The sequence below is a fragment of the Pectinophora gossypiella genome, chromosome 5, assembly GCF_024362695.1.
Source record: "Pectinophora gossypiella chromosome 5, ilPecGoss1.1, whole genome shotgun sequence".
NCBI lineage: Eukaryota > Metazoa > Arthropoda > Insecta > Lepidoptera > Gelechiidae > Pectinophora > Pectinophora gossypiella.
In genome coordinates, this window is record NC_065408.1 from 15,020,291 (window position 1) to 15,042,839 (window position 22,549).

The 22,549-nt window shown below is 37.9% G+C and overlaps 1 protein-coding gene across 3 annotated transcripts in view; it reads right to left on the minus strand.

Moving 5' to 3' along the window:
* LOC126367027 (four and a half LIM domains protein 2) overlaps window positions 1-22,549 on the minus strand; it is a 206,715-nt gene that overhangs the window by 62,379 nt on the left and 121,787 nt on the right. For all 3 annotated transcript variants that reach the window (XM_050010402.1, XM_050010398.1, XM_050010401.1), the window contains 4 exons: window positions 5,113-5,254; window positions 4,656-4,872; window positions 4,469-4,572; window positions 4,110-4,253 (listed from right to left, as the gene is read on the minus strand). In XM_050010402.1, the coding sequence (XP_049866359.1) occupies window positions 4,110-4,253; window positions 4,469-4,572; window positions 4,656-4,872; window positions 5,113-5,254 (607 nt within the window). The remainder of the gene's footprint in view (window positions 1-4,109; window positions 4,254-4,468; window positions 4,573-4,655; window positions 4,873-5,112; window positions 5,255-22,549) is intronic.

Here is a 22,549-nt window from a genome sequence, read left to right on the forward strand (position 1 = left end):
AAATACCATCTAATTTTATTTTAAGTTATATCTGTCATTTTCTTATCCGCCGAAAAGGAAAGGGACGGGTAATCGACAAGCATAAAATTTATGGAACACACGTCAATTTTAAGCACAAATCTAAACCAACCGTCTAAAAATTTTACGTCCGTCAATAACCCGACACAGTTAAGTAGACAGCACGTCAAACGGATTGCATACCAGGGACGTACCTTTTGATTCGCCCGGGTTATTCATTCATTTACTCATTCTTCCTAAAATTAAGAGCTGTGAATCATCCGTCCCTTTCCTTTTCTACGGATATGAAAATGACGGATATAACTTAAAATAAAATTAGGCGGTGTCTGCAGGAATCGGGGCCAATGCACTGTTTATTAACAATAAATTTTAACTTGCGACAGTGGCGCCCTCGCCAACTGCAAATATCAACTGTCATGTCATGTCATAGTAATCTGAAATCAGTAGGCCAAAGAGAGTGCTAATAATATAACCAGTTATAAATAAACAGGTCATTGAAGAGTGGGAATGATACATTTCTTAGTCATCATCTCCCTAGCGTTATCCCGTGGGGTCCGCTTACCTAACCTGAAGATTTCACAGGTCCGGTTTTTTACAGAAGCAACTGCCTGTCTGACCTTCCAACCCGCGAAGGGAAAACCAGCCCAATACAAGTTAGGTCACATACATCCGAAAATACATTTCTCGGGAATGTGGGTTTACTTTTCCTTCACCGTTGAGCATGTGATAATCTTTATGATCCAAACATGAATTTGAAAACAAATTCGACAACCATTCGTTTCGAACCTGCGACATTAAAGTGAGAGGCAAGCGTTCTAACAACTGGGTAACCACGCTTTTGATGGACATATGGAAGATTTGATCATGATTATGACTTGTTTTTTTGACGTGTCTTTGTCGTGTTGTAGATTTGACTACTTGGCCGCATTAACTACTTGGCCGGACTATCCTTGGCCGTATAGTGACTTGCGTGTGTATGTGAGCGTATGTAATACCTAATAATAGGGTACTTTCCAACTAGTCAAACTAGTTTCTTTTTACTTAACGTCAAAACACGAAATTAGTATGGAATCTGTATGAAAAAGCAACCTGTGACGTCATAGAAAAACGTGACAAAATGTCGTACTTATTATTACATTTTTCTTTATTAAAATTCATAAATAAGTTAAATAGAAAAAAAAAACGTTTTTGTCTCCTTTAGATCTGTCTTTATTATATCGTTGGTGCCGGTTACTACTTACTTGAAGTACGTAGTCGTTACATGAGTCATGTCCGAGGCCTTTGGCGGCTCAATAGTAACCTTGACACCAGGGTTGATGAGGTTGGTAATCCACCTCACAACCCACACGATAGAAAACGCAATGGAAAAAATGTTATCAGCGAAATCCAAACATCTCGAACGGTTCCGCTTGATCTAACGTCAACTACAAACAGAAAGAAACGACCGCCCCGTCTAACGTCTATTCTCGTCCGCAGCATTGCTGACCGACAGTTTGACATTTACCAGCGCTTGACGCCGCTCTTCTGACAGCTGAAATGTGAGCCTTATTGATAGAAAATATGGCGGACAAGTCGGTAGTTTCCTACATACATACATACATAAACTCACGCCTATTTCCCACCGGGGTAAGCAGAGACTATAGAATTCCATTTGCTTCGATCCTGACACACTTCTCTTGCTTCCTCCACATTCATCAATCGCTTCATACACGCACGCCGGTTCAGAGTAGATCGTATTGAACCTTTTCTAAGGACATCTCCAATTTGATCATCGTAAGTGGTGGTGGTGGTGGTGGTGGTATGGTAAGTGGTGGTGGTAGTTTCCTAGGTCAAAGATAAGTTACAAAATTCCGATTACTAAATAAAGACAGATCTACAGGGGACGACAAACGTTTTCTTTTTTCTATTTAACTTATTTATGAATTTTAATCAAGAAAAATGTAATAATAAGTGCGACATTTTGTCACGTTTTCCTATGACGTCACAGGTTGCTTTTTCATACAAAGTCCATAGTGATTTCGTGTTTTGACGTTTAGTAAAAAGTAGGTAACTGATTTGACTAGTTGGAAACTAGCGTATAGTATTTACTTCGATCCAGACACACCTCTGCCTCCAAATTCATAAATATTAATAAAATATGTTTTTATGGACTTAGAAATGTGATTATTTAGTCAATTTTATATTAGGGGTATTATAATCATTTTATATTATTATAATCATCAACAGCCTCCGTGGTCTAGTGGTTAGAGCGTTAGGCTCACAATCTGGAGGTCCGGGTTCGATTCCCGATGGGGACATTGTCGAAATCACTTTGTGAGACTGTCCTTTGTTTGGTAAGGACTTTTCAGGCTTAAATCACTTGATTGTCCGAAAAAGTAAGATAATTCCGTGCTTCGGAGGGCACGTTAAACCGTTGGTCCCGGCTATTAGCCGTAAAAACACCTCCACCAACCCGCAGTGGAGCAGTGTGGTGGAGTATGCTCCATACCCCCTCCGGTTGATTGAGGGGAGGCCTGTGCCCAGCAGTGGGACGTATACAGGCAGTTTATGTTATGTTATAATCATCACCTTGAGAGCAACTACAAGTATGTGACAATTACTTGGCATTATAAAAACTGTAAGATTCCAAAATTAAAAAAGATTGATTGTGAATTATCTACTGATAAATCACACCCCTATTAGAGTATTATTATAATAGTCGTAATTTATGTATGTCTATCATCATCTATTTATTTAATACTAGTAGGAAGAATACAGTAGGAGTATATAAACAGAGACAATAGAAATCAAGGCGAATTATAAATCTCTACCTTCTGGTAAAAGTCTTAAGCTGGATTCACACAGAGGCGCTGCGCGCGCGTTCCGGACAGGGAATATTTTGTTCGCGTTTGAATGCACGCTTTCTTACTAAAATCGTTACCTTATTCAGCGCTTACCTGTCTAGTAGTAAGTAGTCGTTACATGAGTCATGTCAGGGGCCTTTGGCGGCTCAATAGTAACCATGTCACCAGTGTTGATGGGGTTGGTAATCCACCTCACAACTCACACGATAGAAGAAGATTCTTTCAAATATAATCCTCTACGCTCCCGTTCTTTTTTTATTCTTAAATTATATAGAGGATTATTTCTTACAAGAAAATGTCATCCTCATATTGATACAAAATGATACATCAATCATACGCTCGCGTTATCGCCTCTATGTTTAAAAAGCTTCAATTTGGGCTCGATCCAAAATAGTTGACAGGTAAAATCTTTTAAAACGAACACTTGACTTTATTAGCTCGTTTAGGAGACAATAAAACATCGTATAGACGAGAATGACGTTAATTTATGAAGATATAATGTTTTCTGTAAACAAATCTATATTTCACGACCGAGTAGAAGCAAATGAGCGAGTAATAAGGATTTAACTGCACCATAATGGCGCGAAGTGAATGATTAGTAGACTACTTATACTAATAGGTAGGTAGGGTAGATACATACTTACATGTAAATGACATTTAACACATTATGACATTATGGGTATATTTGCGTCAGGTACTATTCGAGGCGGGCTTATTTTCGTTGGAAATATTACCACATATATGTTTTACAGAGAAAATAAATATTTTACTTACTTTACTTTAACAAATAATTTGTTAATTTTATTTTTGCTTTCTTTATTGTATGTTTTCCTTTTTTAAGGTTACTCCATTTACCTACGCCTATTTCTAATTCCTGTATTTTAAGTTATACCTCTCATTTTCTTATGCGCCGAAAAGGAAAGGGACGGATGATTGACAGGTGTTAATTTTAAAATGAATGAGTGCGTTGGGTCCATTATTGTATACAATTATATTATGTACAATCGAAGAGCAAAAGTCCAGCGAATTATTTGTAAACAGTGGTGAAATTATGAACCATTAGTTGTCATAATTATAAAATTTATGTTTTTGTATGTATTTTTGGTCTATTACAGAAACGACTTGTAACCAGGAGGTCTTAAGTGCAACCAATTAATTTATTAGTTGACAAGAAACTGATTGGACGTTTGCAGCTTATCGTACCTGTAAAGTCGTGAAAGAAAGAAGAAAGTAGGTATTAGGACTTACCTCATCACAAGCGTGGCATCGTGGCTTCAACCGCTCGGCGTAATGTCGGACGCAGTACAACCGTCCGTCGAGGCAGCAGTACGCTAGTTCGACGAGCAGCTCGTCGCACTCCGAGCATGTAAAACATGCTGGGTGGTAAAATGCCTGGCAACAGTAAAAAATATGCAATAAAATAAACAAAAAAAATAGCAGCGACATCTAGCGTGCAGTAGCTGTACTAAAGTAACTACTTACAAGTTCCGCGACTTCGTAGTTTTATTTGATTACATTAGATGGCGCTGTTATGTTGAAATTCTGTTTTAAATTAGCCGTACATCATTTAAAATTTTAAGCAGTTACAAAAATAATTAACAACTTACTTCTTCAGCTATTCTAGGAGCTTGAATCGTGATGCTACCACTTCGTACCGGCTTGTTGCAACCCATGCATTCTACTGAAGCACCGTGATGTTGACTAGCAACACCTGTAAACAATAAAAGTTTTACTACTCGCCCCTAGATGGCGCTGGTAAAAAATAAATGTATTTTCTATTTTGAGTTTACGCACCAATGTCAAGTGCAATTTCGTTACGAGCAGCAACAAAGTCCTCGAATTGTTTTTTGTGTTCTTCATCTATGTGCCGACAGTGCGCTAGTGAGAGGTCTTGCTTGGGGAGTTGGTAGGCGAGCGCTCTAGTCCTCCAGGCGCGCCAAGCTGTCGCGCCGGTGGCGCCACCTACGCCGGTGGGCGTGCGCTCCGCTATCGCCGAGAAGAAGAGCTCCGTCTGAAGTTGTGATAAATTATGATGTTGAGAATCAAATCAAATATACTATATCGCACAAAAACAGAACAAACAAACATTTATAAAACAAATAACAACTGTAAAAATAAAAGAAGTCCTATACTTAATAGAACAGCTTCTACGCTTACCTTCAGTGACTGAAAAAGAGATTTTGCGTCAAGTCAAAAAAAGGCACAGCAGAATTAGACGAGTATAGCCTATATGTTGTGTTTAGTTAGTTACCTGTTTAGCGGTGAGGCCGGGTATGTCGTGAGGGGGACGCGGACGCGTGTCGCGGAGGCCGAGCCGCTCCCGGACGGACCCCAGCTCCTCATGGTACACCGAGTGCGACAGCCGGTCGCAGCCGCAAGACTTGCACGTCTTCCTGCAACCAACGGAACGTGGTAAGTCGGGGGAAAGTTGGTAAGTCGGGGGTAAGTTGGTAAGTTGGAGGTAAGTCGGTAAGTCAAGGGAAAGTTGGTAAGTCGGTGGTAAGTTAGAAAGTTGGAGGTTGGTTAGCTAAGGTAAAGTACCCTTGTTTCTTGTATGTGAGAACAACAAACCTATTCATACTCTATTTTCTACTCTCATGTGGGTTGTGAGCTCAAAGACTGACCTCATGAGCCCTAGTGCCAGAGTTACTACTGAGCCGCCATAGGCCATTGATATGGCCATGTGGTGATTATCTACGTAAGTAAATAGAAGCCGGGACCTGCACTAATTATATTACTTTCTGACAATCAGGCGATCAGCTTGCAATGTTCTCTCCTTTTTGGCGGATAAGAAAATGACAGGCATAACTCATAAAACTAGATGATGTCAACAGGAATTAGCACCTATAAGCATGTTGTAAGTTACTAATTGTATAAAATCGCGTTTATAGATTAAGTTTTTTTTAGGTCTCGGACATAGGATAAAGTGGACAAACATGAGGTGCGATCTAAGAGAAAAATATTGTCGTCCCTAACCATGAATATAATTAGGTAAATATACCTATCCACTTAACCAACCAATTTCCACTATAACCCGCAGTAAACCCAGGGGACACATAATTCTATATCGCTAACATAATTTCATAACCTCATACATATAAATTCGCGCCAAACAGCGGGGACCGTTCGAAAATAGCAGCGTAGTTGGCCATCGCGACACATATCTACTTGTCGTTACTTTTATGAACATACCCTTCGTTAGGGTTGCCATCTTTTTTATTAAAAAAATAGTCAATAGACATACTTTTAGATGGGCCGTTATAGGGAATTTTTTCAATTAAAAAAATATTATCTAGAGAGCCCATCTATTTAGATTTTTTTTATATCAAATGGCTTCGCGCTTGACATCATTCTGCCTTTAAAAGAGGTTAAGAAGGTAGTGACGGTGTAACTAGCTTACCCAGAGGGTAAATAAAAAAATAATAATAAAAAATAATAATTGTATAATTATATGGTATAAAATGGGAATTAACCCAAAAAATACCGAATAATACAAAAATCTATTTAAAAGCAATAAAAACGCGAAAAATGTTCCTTCAACCAATGGTTTAAATTAAACATGATTTTCAAAATATTTGGGTCTTTGGGTGGCTCTGTATACGTAAAATGAGCAACAAAATATATATAAAACTACCTATATTACTTTTCTAAAATATTTGTCTCAAATTATAGTTAGTAGATATCCTGTCTACGATTTGGCGCCAATTCTGACGGGTTTGCTTTCATTTTAGTTTCACAGTAAAACTAGCTCTAATTAGATATCTCTTTCCTGCATCATTAGTGAAGAACGACACAATTTTTAGAGATGTCAAACTTTCATAAAATAAAAGTAAAAATATCATCTGTCCATTCAAATACTTGGTCATTGACCCTAATGTTACTTTTTAAAGGCCTGGACCATAGAGTTTTGGCCAAAGGAGTATAATACTTCGTTTGGCGACAACATAGTAAAGCAACAGCCTCGGTGGTCCAGTGGTTGAGCGTTGGGCTCACGATCCGGAGGTCCCGGGTTCGAATCCTAGTTCGGTTAGCACATTACAGGCTGATCACCTAATTGTCCAAAAAGTAAGATGATCCGTGCTTCGGAAGGCACGTTAAGCCGTTGGTCCCGGTTACTACTTACTGATGTATTTAAGTAGTCGTTACATGAGCCATGTCAGGGGCCTTTGGCGGCTCAATAATAACCCTGACACCAGGGTTGATGAGGTTGGTAATTCACGTCACAACCCAGACGATAGAAGATTCCACTTTATTTCATAATATAGTACGAGCGACAATCCTATGAATGTGCTCGTCATAATTATTATAGGTACATTAGCTACCACCTGTTGAGAATAACATCTGCTAGTTAGACAAGTGATGCATTATTTGTGTTTATAGTTCGCGTATTAGGGTTAACCAACAATGTGTATTTTTTATAACTGTCTTATTATAATAACAAATATGGCGCCCTCATCACCACATCACCATGTTATAAGGATAAACATACATATTTGAATGAACTTATAAACCGTTACCTTATAGCGAAAACCATAAGCGCCTTATTGAAAAATCACATTCTCAGTATTCTCACGTAATTTTCTTTAAAACAAACCTCGATTTCTTTTAATTCATTTCAATCCTGGCTTGTCTATGGCGAGGTTTTGTTAATAAAAATCAAATTCAAATGTGACTATTTAAAAAGGCGAAAATTAAAGAAAAATCCGTTAATAAGTAATCGTAATAATAATATATATATATTAAAAATTTAATTGTATTGTGTTGTCGTATTGTATTTGTAATTTCTCGTCCAACACATTATAATCACTTAAAAATAAAAATGTGTAAAAAAAAAAACAAAAATATTGGCATTGCAACTTGCTATAATATCGGTACACTGTAGACAAACATTATAGTTTATAGTTGTAAAATTCATGAGGATATTGTTCATACATGAGTGCTATAAATATCGGCGCATGCGCTGTGACGCAGACGCAACGACACAATGTGGTAGGATAATGTCATATGGAGACATTATGGAAATCCGTAATACACTGGCCTGCAAAACTAAGTACCAAAGTCCACACTATTAAAAATGATGTTTACGGGCGCGCGTACTAATAATAATAATTATTTATTTCAGAAATTAAATTCCATACATTTTACACATTATAATAGTTAATATTTAGTTCAATACAAACATTATTCTGTCATTTATAAATAATCAATAAAATAATAAAAATAGTAATGTCACAATTAATTACAAAAATTAAATACCTTTATTAAATTAATTTATTTATTTTTATTACAACAATATTTATTTTATTTATTTATTTAATCTTAACACTAATATATACAATTTTTCAATGCCCTGCAAAACTGTTTAAACAGTTTGTCTGCAGGAAAGATTAAAATACAATACTGTGCTGGACCAAGATCCTAGTCAGCCAATAGTTGCCTATTGATACAACAGCACCAGCAGATTGGTACTGGCATCTCGTAAAAACCGACAAGGGATTGTATCATTTTTAAACATGATGGACCATCATTATGGGCTGATCATCTCTCACCATACGGTTCATCATATCCATCTTAGAAACTTCGTGTCGAAAGCTGCATGTCACTCGTGTCGACTGCATAAAACCACTAAATCTTTTAAGATCAATGCATACGTTTTTACAATAACATGCCCATTAACATTCAGTATTTACCATTGAACAGTTTTAAGACAGTAATTAAACAGAAACTTTGTAAAAAGGTTATTGTAAGATTATTGACTATCTAGAAGATATGAATGCATGGGATTAACTGTCAAGGAACCGATATTAGGCAGCCAAATTACTAAATTGTATGTTGTAACAGTTTTTTATGTATTTTGTAAAAAGAACGTCTAGAGACATTTGCCGAGGTTTTTCTTGCAGCTTATTTCCCCGGCTATACAGGTTGTGAGCAGCTGCAGTAGTTTTAGGCGGATGAGATGTTCGGAGAATTGCAAGGCTGAAGTGGCAGTGGGCAGGACACATAGCGAGGAGAACCGATGGCCGCTGGGGCGGAAAGGTTCTAGAATGGCGACCACGCGTCGGACGACGCTCAGTGGGTAGGCCCGCTATAAGGTGGACCGGCGATCTGGTGAAGGTCGCGGGAAGCCGCTGGATGCGGGCAGCGCAGGACCGATCGTCGTGGAGATCCTTGGGGGAGGCCTATGCCCAGTAGTGGGCGTCGTACGGCTGATAATGATGATGAGATGTTCGTTATGTAGAATATAACGATTCAAAGTGTAACTATGTTATCAACTGAATATATTTTTGAGTTTTAATTTGCTGCAAGTCCGGTTAGTTGTGGCTTATGGAGCGTGAGTAAATGTATGTATGTTTTATGACAATAGTACAATTTGGGATGTACAGGAACACACGAGTTAGAGCCAGCAGTCAACCGAGACTGGATAGATTGAATTGCTAAGGACGACAACACCGCTCTGATGGGACGATGACAAGATCGCACGCTTTAAGACGTGTATGGATTTGTTTGTGTATAAAATAAGAGTGTTAGTGACTTCGTAACGAAACTTTGAGGGTTGATTCAGTCCAAGATTCTAAGTTCGGTTCAGAGAAGCTCGTACTGAACCTTACAATACAAATACACTTTATTGCACCAAAATAAAAAGAAATAATTACAAAAAGTCTCTTAACTAAGTACATGGCAAATGGCCCTTTCTAAAAAACCTAACCTAAATGAACCTTTTCTAAGGACATCTCCAATTTGGTCATGGATCCTGTCATACTTCTTTTGCTTCCTCCACATTCATCAATTGTTTCATACACGTACGCCGGTTCAGAGTAGATCGTACTGAAACTTTTCTAAGGACATCTCCAATTTGGTCAATGTACGTCCTTCTAGGTTTTCCACATCTACATTCATACTCATAACTTTAATCGTTATAAGCCTCAAATAAGTAAATGTGATGTAAGTATTATTTCTACTATACAGGGTGTTAGTGACATCGTAGCGAATACTGAGTGAGGGGATGATTCAGACTAGAATTCTGACTTAATATCAAGTGGAAATTTCCGGCGCAAAAGTATGGAACGGAAAATAATTTAAAAATACATGAATTTTGCGGCGGAATATTCCACTTGATATTAACTCAGAATCAAGGTCTGAATCATCCCCCTCAGTATTCGTTACGATGTCACTAACACCATGTCTAGTAGAAATAATACTTACATCACATTTACTTATTTGACGCATATAACGAGGCAAGTTATGAATATGAATGTAGATGTGGAAGACCTAGAAGGACGTACATTGACCAAATTGCAGATGTCATTAGAAAAGGTTCAGAACAATCTACACTGAACCGGCGTGCGTGTATGAAACTATTGATAAATGTGGAGGAAGCAAGAGAAGTGTGTCAGGATCGAAGCAAATGGAATTCCATAGTCTGCTTACCAAAGGGAAATAGGCGTGAGTTTGTTGTATGTATGCCAAAATGTATGAATCACTAAAAAAAATAGAGGATGGATAAGTGAAAAACGCTCCGGAGCGAGTAATAAGCGATAAAGTATTTATAAACGTATCTGTTATAGTAAAACTTTACATTTTATGAGGCGTATTATGCTAAAAGGGTCATACGATTCGTGGTCAGACAGGCAGTCGCTTCTGTAAAAAAACCAGACCTGTCAGATCTTCAGGTTAGGTAAGCGGACCCTGTGAAAAATGGGATAATGCTAATTACAAATTACAAATTCTCTCGTACTTATATTGACAACCCGGCTTAAGATAGAATTTAATATATACTCGGTTCAAAATAACACAACAAAGCATCTCGCCTGTATCCCCAAAGAGTTAGACAGAGATGTATGGTACATACAACCACTTCTAGCCAGCTACGTTTAACTCCCATGTAATAGGGGGCGATTGTAGTGTTTACATAAGTACATAAACACATTGTTATTTTAATACACGTAGGTATAATTAAATATATAAATGAATATGTAATATATTATAAAATAATTGAATCGATGTAATCAATTCACATATATATTCTGTCGTCTCGGGCAATGCACTACGCGGTGGCCAAAATTAAAAAGTAAACTGTACGGGTATGTACGGAGGTGGAGTGAAGACGTAGTGTGTGGCAACGAGCCGATATATATTATAATATATATAGCTGCAAACCCACTGACTGACTGACTGACTCACTCACTGACATAATTGTTCTCCCAGAAGGAGCGTCGGGGGGTGAAAATGATGTATGGGGGATGTGATCCAAATGTTCCGGTGAGTATGGGAAAACTTCCAGATCTTGGAAAACTGCTTCGCATCAGGGAGACACCCCACGGCCTGGCGAAACTATCGCACCTGGAATGATTCTTTTTTCACAAAACCTACTTAAATCTTGGTCAAATTTTATCACCGTTAAAAATAAAACAAAATGGCGGAAAAACAAGATGGCCGCCATACAAATTTTTGTTTTTCCAGAAAATGTCTCGGGGGTAAATACTGTGTATAGGGATGTAAGCGGAGTGTCTTGTCAAGAATGGTAAATGTTCTCAATCTTCAAAAACTGCTCCGCATCAGGGAGACACCCTACGGCCTGGCGAAACTATCGCACCTGGAACGATTCTTTTTTCACGAAACCTATTTAAATCTTGGTCAAATTCTATTGTGGGTGAAAAAAAATCAAAATGGCGGAAAAACAAGATGGCCGCCATACAAAATTTAGTTTTTTTAGAAAATGTCTCGGGGGTAAAAACTGTGTATGGGGGTGTGATCTGGACCTCCCGAAGAGTATGGAAATACTGCTCGATCTTGAAAATCTGCTCCGCATCAGGGAGAGACCCTACGGCCTGGCAAAACTATTGTGTCTGGAACTTTTTTGTTTTCACGAAATCTATTTAAATCTTGGTCAAATTCAATCACCGTTGAAAAAAAATCAAAATGGCGGAAAAACAAGATGGCCGCCATACAAAATTTTCGTTTTTCCCGAAAATGCCTCGAAGGTAAAAATTATGTATAGGGATGTGATCGGATCGTCATGTTGAGTATTTCAATACTACTCGATCTTGAAAAACTGCTCCGCATCAGGGAGACATCCTACGTCCTGGCAAAACTATAAAACATGGAGCAATAATTTTTTCACGAAACTTATTTAAATCTTGATCAAATACAATCGCCGGTAAAAAAAACCAAAATGGCGGAAAAACAAGATGGCCGCCATACAAAATTTTCGTTTTTCCCGAAAATGCCTCGAAGGTAAAACTTATGTACAGAGATGTGATCGGAACGTCATGTAGAGTACGGGTATACTTCCAGGTTTTCGAGAACTGCTCCGCATCAGGAAGACACCCTAAGGCGTGGCAAAACTATCGCACTTGGAACATTTTTTTTTCCACCAAACCTATTAAAATCTTAGTCAAATTTTATCGCCGGTGAAAAAAAAAACAAAATGGCCGAAAAACAAGATGGCCGCCATATAAATTTTTGTTTTTCCAGAAAATGTCTCGGGTGTAAAAATGTTGTATAGGGGTGTGATCGAAACGTCATCTTGGAAAACTGCTCCGCATCAGGGAGACACCCTACGGCCTGGCAAAACTATAGCACCTAGAACTTTTTTGATTTCACGAAAACAAGATGGCCGCCATACAAAGCTTCGAACTAATACAGGACACGCGAGCAGCTTGCTGCGAGCGAACCACGCGACATCTAGTTTATTTATATAATTATATCGAGGAGCTCGGTGGCGCAGCGGTTAATGCGCTCGGTCTGCGATTGTTGAAGTTAAGCAACTTTCGCAAAGGCCGGTCATAGGATGGGTGACCACAAAAAAAAGTTTTCATCTCGAGCTCCTCCGTGCTTCGGAAAGCACGTTAAGCCGTTGGTCCCGGCTGCATTAGCAGTCGTTAATAACCACCAATCCGCACTGGGCCCGCGTGATGGTTTAAGGTGATTCGTTTTCCATACAAAAGTTGATGCAGTGCTACAGGAACACGGATAGAGGAATATTGTTATAAAACCGATAAATAGTAATATTTTGGTGTATTATTTTCGCTAACTAACAAAAATTTAGGGTCCGAATACGAGAAGTACCATATTTCAGACCCTCAATTTTGATCAATTCTACATTTGTAGTGGTGCAGATTACAGTGTATTTGCTGAGCGTGTAGAGGTGTCAATGTTAGTTTGTGTGCGTGATAGTTTTTTTTTTCTCTAAAGGCTTTGACCACTTGACAAGTGTAATAGAATGTCAGTGACAATTTATAAAGAGATTTTGTATGAAGAGAATAAATATAAATAAAAAACTAAAAATACTACAATCTGAGAAAAGGAATATTGGAAAAATATTTTTGTTTTAACGCATATTATTTAAACATTTTAAATAATGGGTAAGTACCGTGTTTTAAAAGAGGTCATATACTACAATAAAAAAATGAATACATAAAATGAAATGGCTGTATGGACATAGTACCCTTTGCCTTACCCTTCAGGGAAAACCAAACCAAAAAAAAGTTGTTGCATTTGCCGGCCTAAATAGTAGTCATTTATAATTAATTGTTTTTCCATCCAACATACAGATTTATTTATATTCTCTTTGCCGCGGACTTTTTGGTGGGAACGGGAACGGGAAGGTTGCTTTCTTCATTGAATAATCTAAATAATCAATACGAAGTGGTGTTTTGTGGTTAATGATCACATTAAGTTAGTCCGAAAACATTCCCGATAGTATTATTAAATCGGAATATTCAATAAACAAAGTGTACCTATCTATTTCGCTTTGCGCCAACAAGCCGCTTACTTCGTTTGGGGTTCGGAGTAGGAGTCTGCTCCGAGGGTGGGGGCTTAGGTTTCATCATTTCATTAATTTACTATTTACTATTTTTTATTCGTACACAATGAAACAGACACAAGAAACATACAAAGAAAACAGATAGTACAGGCAAGCTTATCTCTAAACAAAGAGATTAATCATCATGAAGAAAAAAAACACAAGACATGGCTGTATGGGCATAGTTCCCTTTGCCTTGCCCTTTGGGAAAAAAAAATAAGATAAATTTTGAAATTCTTATGTACGTATAATAAACAAACATCACAGACATCATGACAGATCTAAAACTAACGAAAATCTTTTTTCTTTTTTCTATTTGACTTATTTATGAATTTTAATCAAGAAAACGTGACAATAAGTTCGTTCAGGTCCCCGAAACAGCCCATTTCAGGCCGCGTATATATGGAAATACTACTTCAATACGTCCCAGCCTCGTCTTTTTTTAACGTCCTCGTTTAAAAAAAGACGTCCTAACCTGAACTAACTAACCTAACAATAAACACCACGCGTAAATATATGTCCAAAAATGCGCTGCAAGTCGTCTGGACTGGGCGCGAAAACAACATAGAATTCGATTAGCTGCTAAGTGTCCCGCATGCTATCACCAGCTGTCACTGACATACGTATGAAGTCCCGCGGATTTTATTGGAACTAAATGACAAGTCATAATAATTACATGCGGATACTGCGACATCAGCGCCGTGCTTGCGGGACGTCCTGAAGCGCTATTACATCTTTCAAACGCGATGCGACTAAGTTTGAACCGACGCAATTTAGGAAAAATCTACCTTATTATTACTGTACTGTGATCGTTATTTGTAAAATCATACAATACATATACACAATTCTTTATACACAATATAATTATTATGACATATTGTGGACTTTTCGGTAGACCTACAAAAAAGGAACAATTCAACCATACGTTGTTTTGTTATATCTCAATTGGCTCAGGCAGCGTTTTCGCCGAAAGCTCCAAGTCGGCTATATTTGTAACGATAATTATGTTTGACATTCATCATCATTTTTGAACCATTTTATACAAAAAAAATACTTGTATAAATTATATACCCTAAAGCACGCCCATGAATCACTCTACTCATTGGTGAAAACCGTAAGGAAATCCGTTCAGTAGTTTTTTAGTTAGCCGCATGTTCACTGATGCGATTAATGCCTGTTAGAATTTTACAAAATAAAAAATACGGAAATTACGGAAGGTACTTTAGTGAAAAGTACATTATTGTATAATTTTAATATTATTGGTAAAAGTGATACTTTTTGAAAATTCCGTAACAAATAGACGGGTTCGCCAAATTCAATTGTAAAAAAAATACAAAAAGTAAAAACAATTAAAACATGCACTTGGGTTTGAACCGTGAAACTTAAGAATGGCGGCGACTGCTTTACCAAATGCGCCATTTAGAAGTTAGAAGTAGACTTCAAATTATGCATCTCTTTTAATAGCTAACCTAGTTCGCATGTGTGTGTGACAGCTTCGTGTTTGTACACAAATTGAAATGACACCAACTTTTGATGCAATGTTTCAATATGATATCTGCAGTAAATACTTCAAAATTGTAGCTTAACTTAAAGATAATGTATGTAAGATTTCGCCACCTAACATTTCACTGGGTCAGAACTCAACACTAAACGAATAAATGGAAAAAAATACGAAAACTGCAGAAGTAACGCCATCTGCTGACGCAGCGTTACCTAGCTGACTGAAACGTATCACCTTAAGGCCCGTTCTCCCTACTCGTATCCATCCATAGGGAAGGCCCGTGCCCCTGCAGTGGGGACGTTAATGAGCTGATGATGATGATGCACTTAACAACTAGTTACAGGCTACAATACATTGTCTTATGTTATAGGAAGATATGATATGTTATACTGTTACTTATAAATAAATTTCAGGACTGACCATTGAACTTGGCACCCATTTAGATCTCACTTCTTCTGTCATGGAAGTCAACAACCAAGGCATTTATCATAATATTGGACTTGACCCTCATTTCACATTTATGTTTTTGATTGGATAACTATTAACCGGATACAAATCCTGTATACCATACAATTCGACTCATACAAACATGAGTCGAATTTAGTCGTTGGGAGCCCACACCGGGATTTGAACCCGTGACACTCCGATGTAAGCCCCGTGTTTTTCGAAAAGGGCTATCACAGATTCGGTGTTAAGAATAGGACATCAGATATCACAGCAGGACGCTAATTTCTATTTCATGACCAAGACCGTATGCGCAACGGTTTTAATTGATCGTGGAACGGTTCCAAACGTCATAAATACAGCGCTAGGATTGCGATTTCTCCAGCTTTATGTCTCGTTTAGATTTTGATATAATCTAGACAAGATATAAAACTTTGAGTCGTCCTCGTAACGTCTTTTAGTAAAAAATTGACGATTCCATTTTTATTCCCCCTTAATTTAGAAGCCATTTCGCTTTAAAAATCTAACCTAAAACTACGTATTTGCTAATCTATTCAAACATTTTGACCGAAAAGTTTGTAAACTTACATAAGTTTTCAAAATACAACCAAAGAGATTTCATTCGTGCAATAATTAGTTCACGACACTGGCCAAAATGCAAAAAAAATATTTAATAAACCATTAAAGTGAAAAAGAAAAAAGCTATTTCTTTTTTTGTGGCATCTTTAACATTTTTTTCTCGCACGTTGGCCAGTTGCATATTGTTCCAGAGATCTAGGTATTCGATTTCCTTGATGGAAATCTCTTTCTAAATTATGCTTAAACGCGATATGTCATGCAGGACGATAAACAGAATAATGCAGCCCTGACACTCCATACTAAAATTTCATTCTAACCGTGTGCTGCCTTACCGAGCGAGCGAGAGAGACGACACAGTCCTCGCGCGTACCGTCAAATACGCCCGAGAGGGGGTGAGGTAAATCTATCTCGGCACCCGAGACGAATTGGTGCGGGGCGGGGATTTACCGTTCTTGCAGTATTATTCATTATTCTATGATAGAAGTAAGAATACTTGCAGAATTGTCTTTGTAATAGGTTCTTTGTAGTCTTAACCTACTGTTATCTGTGCCCTCAAAGGCTTGTGATATCATCCAATAAGTGAAAGTAGCCTCACCCTGACCTTACCCGTGACCGCTCTATCTATATTTAGAGCATTACGTCTACACACGTCCATTAGTTTTCCTTTTAAATCTGTTTCTTTGTTAAATACGTTTGTTTATGAAATAAAGCAATGGGACTTAATTTGGCTAGTCTTTAGCAGAAGAAATTCATTTGTGAGATTGATCTATGTACTTACGAAATTACAATCTTCGCATTTTCTATTTTTTACGTAAGGAATTGAATAAAATTTCTCTTCACTTTATAACTGCGTATTTATTAATATACCTAATTATTATCATCATCTCCGTTATCCCGTTGTCACAGGGTCCGCTTATCAAACCTGAAGATTTGACAGGTCCGGTTTTTTACAGGAGCTTTCCAGCCCAATACAGATTAGGTCACATACCTTCGAAAATGCATTTCTCGGGAATGTGGGTTTCCTCGCGATGTTTTCCTTCACCGCTGATAATCATTTATGATCCTAACATGAATTCGAAAACAAATTCGACAATCATTGGTTTAGGCCTGTGCTGGATTCGAACCTGCGACCTCAAAGTGAGAAGCAAGCGATCTACCAACTGGGCTACCACGGCTCTAATAAATATAATGTATTTCTATATGCAAGTAAAACTCTTTTAAACATGTGTTTGAGCTCAAGAATATAGTCCATAGTACCTAATAAGTTCTCATTTTATTATATTGGATTTTCAAAAGAATGTCCATTGCCACTCAACATAGTTTTAATCAATGGTAGGTAGGTATTATTAAAAATATATAAGTATGTCAATGCTACATCGATTGACTACAAATTCCGTAGTAGTAGCCACCTAGTAATGATATTGAATGTGAAATTACTATATAGTCACTGTGGTCTTCTTCTTCTATCGTGTGGGTTTTGAGGCGAATTACTAACCTCATCAACCCTGGTGTCAGGGTTACTATTGAGCCGCCAAAGGCCCCTGACATGACTCATTTATAACGACTACGTACTTACACAGTAAGTAGTAACCAGGACCAACGGCTTAACGTGCCTTCCGAAGCACGGATCGTCTTACTTTCGGACAATCAGGTGATCAGCCTGTAATGTCCTAACCAAACTAGGGACCACAAAGTAATTTTTGTGATATGTCCCCACTGGGAATCGAATCCAGGACCTCCGGATCGTGAGTCCAACGCTCAACCACTGGACCACGGAGGCCGTTAACTGTGGTCATATTATGGTATACTGGCTTGCTCCTCAATCGGAAAGCGCGCTTCGAACCATGGTACTGGACTTGCACCAATGAGTTATTAATTTATCTTAAGTGCCGTTTTCACTAACACAGTTCGCTCGACCATTCAAATTGAAATTCAAAAATATCTTTATTCAGTAGGTAATATACTTACACTTTGAATCGTCAATTTTACATAACGAACGTCTCATCCGCCTAAAACTACTGCAACTTCTCACAACCTGCATAGCCGGGGAAAAGAAGCTGCAAGAAAAACCTCGGCACAGAGCCCTAAACGTTTTTTTTTTTTTTAAAAAAAGCAAAATATTTTTATACAATTGAGTAATTTAGCTGCATAGTATATTACAGGGTTACGGCTCACCATCTATCACGTTGGTGTGTTGTACCTCTACCCTAATAGGGTATTGAACTTATGACATGATATCATTGATTTACCACCACCGTAGATACCGCACTTGATACAAAAATGCGGCGAAAACTTGGCGCTTGTTTAGCTATACATTCGTACACAGCGGTATATACATTCAATAAAATCGTGTGAAATTAAGAAAGTACGCATCGTCTGATTATGTATATTAGCGCGTGGTGCTTCGTAACGCGGTCGGGTTATACTGCGACTCGGATTGACCGGGAGTACTTGTTTTAGAGTATTTTAAACTAAAATAATATTTTTTTGTGGGTTTTACTGCGAAAATTAAAATGTTTAATACTGTGATAACATGCACAATGTTAATTTTTGCAAGTTTTTACTACGCATTTCCCCGTGTACCCAGTTCGGCGCCTAATTGCGCACTGAGGTAAAGTACTGTCAACGTCGCTATATTAACAGTAACTTTGCGTCCTTTTGTTCAATCTACGGTAATAGTAAATCTATGCATTATATGATGAAGTACTATATAGGAAAGGGTACTCATTTTCGCTATTTTGACACATTGTAATAACCAATCCATTTCTCCCAGTATCACGTCAATATCGTTTCGCATTCAATTAACCAATCAATCAATTGAGCGAACAATCGCAAAAGCAATTAACAAACTGATTAACTGTCTAATGCGGTATTATACCTAATTACTGTAGACTTAACTGTCACATTCGATTGGCAGGCTGGAACGTGGGTGCTCACTTGAATTAAGAGGTATATGGAGGAGCTCGGTGGCGCAGGGGTAAACGCGCTCGGTCTGCGATTGTTGAAGTTAAGCAACTTTCGCAAAGGCCGGTCATAGGATGGGTGACCACAAAAAAAAGTTTTCATCTCGAGCTCCTCCGTGCTTCAGAAGCCGTTGGTCCCGGCTGCATTAGCTTAATTAATAACCATCAATCCGCACTGGGCCCGCGTGATGGTTTAAGGCCCGATCTCCTTATCCATCCATAGAGAAGGCCCGTGCCCCAGCAGTGGGGACGTTAATGGGCTGATGATGATGTCCTCGACTTAGAAAAGTATTTATTCAAGGAGCTAATCTGTATGAAAATACCTACTTATTACCTAATCTATATCGAAGCGTAAGGGGCTTAATTCCTTAATAAGTCTTCTAGACAATTCTGAATTCTATAGTCAGGAAAGAAAGGATCTTCTAGAAATAATTGTTCTTTTTATTATGCACGGGCTCCGTGTCTCGTGTTATACCGAGGGCTTTGACCAACAGCCGCAGAGTCCTATCCATGTATATGTCACCGTAAAATTGTAAATAACGCGAGATTGTGAACTGTCGAAAAATTGTGAATCGTAATATACTGCTTACAATTTAACGTATTATTATTCGTCAGATTATAATCTATCGAAGTAAAACTGTTAAATCACAATCTTACAATTGTCAAATTGTCAACTGTCCGACGGCTGTCCCTGATTGGTCGGCCTTACAGTAGACCGTTCTGTGTCCATAGAGTTAGAAATAAAACACAGGTGTCAGTCAAATAAAATAAATGCTCTTCAAGATTGTGAAATCTAGTACGTATTTATTAATTATTTAGGTATAATCTACCGAAAAATAATACGTTAAATTGTAAGCAATATGATACGATTCATAATTATTCGACAGTTCACAATCTCGCGTTATTTACAATTTTACGGTGACATATATAAACGTCGAAAAGTCGAAGCTCTTGATGTTATAGGCGACACGGACCCATGTCGCGGTTAGTGTATTTTTTTTTAGGATTTAGAGAGTTCGTCATATCCATCTTAGGACTACGTATCAAAAGTGACTGCAGATTGTCATTTATTTATTTATTTATAAAGTACAGCCCCATCACATATTAAAACATTTTTACATTTAGAAGGTTACGGTACTAATTATATGAAAGTTTTCGTTACGATGTCACTAACACCCTGTATAGGGTGTCAGTGACATCGAATACTCAGAGGGATGATTCAGACCATGATTCTGAGTTAATATCAAGTGGAATTTTCCGTCGCAAAATTCATGTAATTTTTTTAGTTTTTTTTTAATTATTTTCAATTCTATACTTTTACGATGGAAAATTCCACTTGATATTAACTCAGAATAATCAGCTGAATCATCCCTCTCAGTATTCGTTACGATGACACTTACGCCCCATACAAGTACATACAGTAGCCATACAAGTAGGTAGTGGTGTTAGTGACACTTCGACCGATCGACGGAAAATTCCACTTGATATCAACTTAGAATTATGGCCTGAATCATCTCTCAAAGTTTTCGTTACGATGTCACTAACACCCTGTATACCTATTATCTAAATACCCTAGTGACCATCTTTTCGTCACCAGATGCCATTACGCTCGTAAACTTTATCCGGCCAAGTAGGTCAAAAAATACATAGATAGTCTAAATTCCACTTTCACCACAATAATCACACTAGAAATGTCTGCCGAATACAACAAAATAGTAAACGACGGTCTAATCATCATAATCAAGCCAATTACTTGTTATTAACTGGTAGATGGCCGCAGATATGACATGTTTAGACATTTCCCATGCTGCTTAATTGGTATGCGCAAGGACATGCGTCCGCGCAGAGGGCGATGACACCGTGTTTACAACTTGTAAGTGAATTTACGTGCTTAGCTAGTACCAGTACAATAAGATACGAAGCTTTATTATTATTAGCTTTATTGTTTTAACGTGCCTTCCGAAACACGGTACATCTTACTTTCGCACAATCAGGTGATCAGCCTGTAACGTCCTAACCAAGCTAGGGATCACATAGTATATTTTGTGGTATGGCCCCCACCGGGAATCGAACCCGGGACCTCCGGATCGCTCAACCTCTGGACCACGGAGGTCGTAGGAATTAATATAAATCAAGAAATCCAGAGACGCTTATCTTAAGTAGGTAGGTATGTACATCAGCAGGCTTAGCACCGTAAGCGTGCGACTCTTTCTCGCGTCGACATACTTCACCCGTCACTCTCTCACAGTACTGCACAGAAAGAGATAGATGATCTCTGTCGCGGCGAGAAAGAGTCGCGTGCGTACAGTACTAAGCCGCCAGAACGTGGCTATTGTTTTCAAACATCTCAGTTCACTACTGCACCTTTGTTCCGCGAAACTCATTAAATTTAATGCGTGTCGCTTCAGCCGTTGTCATAAAATATATTTTCGCGTGATTTATGACTTGGTCGGATTATCCAAGGTGAAGGATAGGTACTTTGGATAATGTTCTAAGGTAATGTGTGACTAGGCACCTGCTAGATCAGGGGCCTGTTTCATAAAACTTACAATTATAAATTACAACGACAATTTGGTGTTCATTACGTAGCTAATATGAAACTGCAAAATATTTGTGATCACACACTCCGCAATGTACATCAAATTGTCTTTGTAATTTACAAATTACAATAAAGTATGTGATAATATGTTATAATATAAATTACAACGATAATTTGGAACAGGCAATGAAACAGGCCCCAGGCCTGTTGTCTTAAATGTGGTACCGGGTGACAGCCCTCAGCGCTCCCCATTTGTCCGGCCAAGTAGTTATGTCATTTGCGGCAAATCTTCAATAACTCACGACAAAAGAACAAAAGCACTTTCTAGAAGAACTTGATGGGCCATGCTAATTATCGTAGCTTTAGTGTGGTTCTCCACATAAGCGCCTTTTTGAAAATCCATCATGATAAGTTTTAAACTAAATGAAAACACAATTGCAATTTTAATCAATTATACTAAAATCTACAAAAAAAATAATTAATTATTATGTTCCAATCATAAAACCGCGTCAATATTGGAATGCGCCCAAATTATCCCACAGATAATGAATCTATCGCGCGTTCACAAACTGAATTCTAAATAAAACAAATAAATAAAAGAGATTTATTCCGCAGACGTTATACGCGACTAACGGCGCCGGATAAATGACGATTGTAAATTAAGAATAGATTTATGAGCGTACCCCTGATTTAGCGCGGGAAAAGGGTGTTCATTTTCAATCTGTCATTTTTATTGTTTTTTCATTTTGACACGTTAGCATAGAATAAGGAATAATACTACGACGTTAGGTTGCGGAGGCAAAACACCAAAGATTTAGAAATAAAATGTTATGAATAAGAATAAAACAAAACCTAATA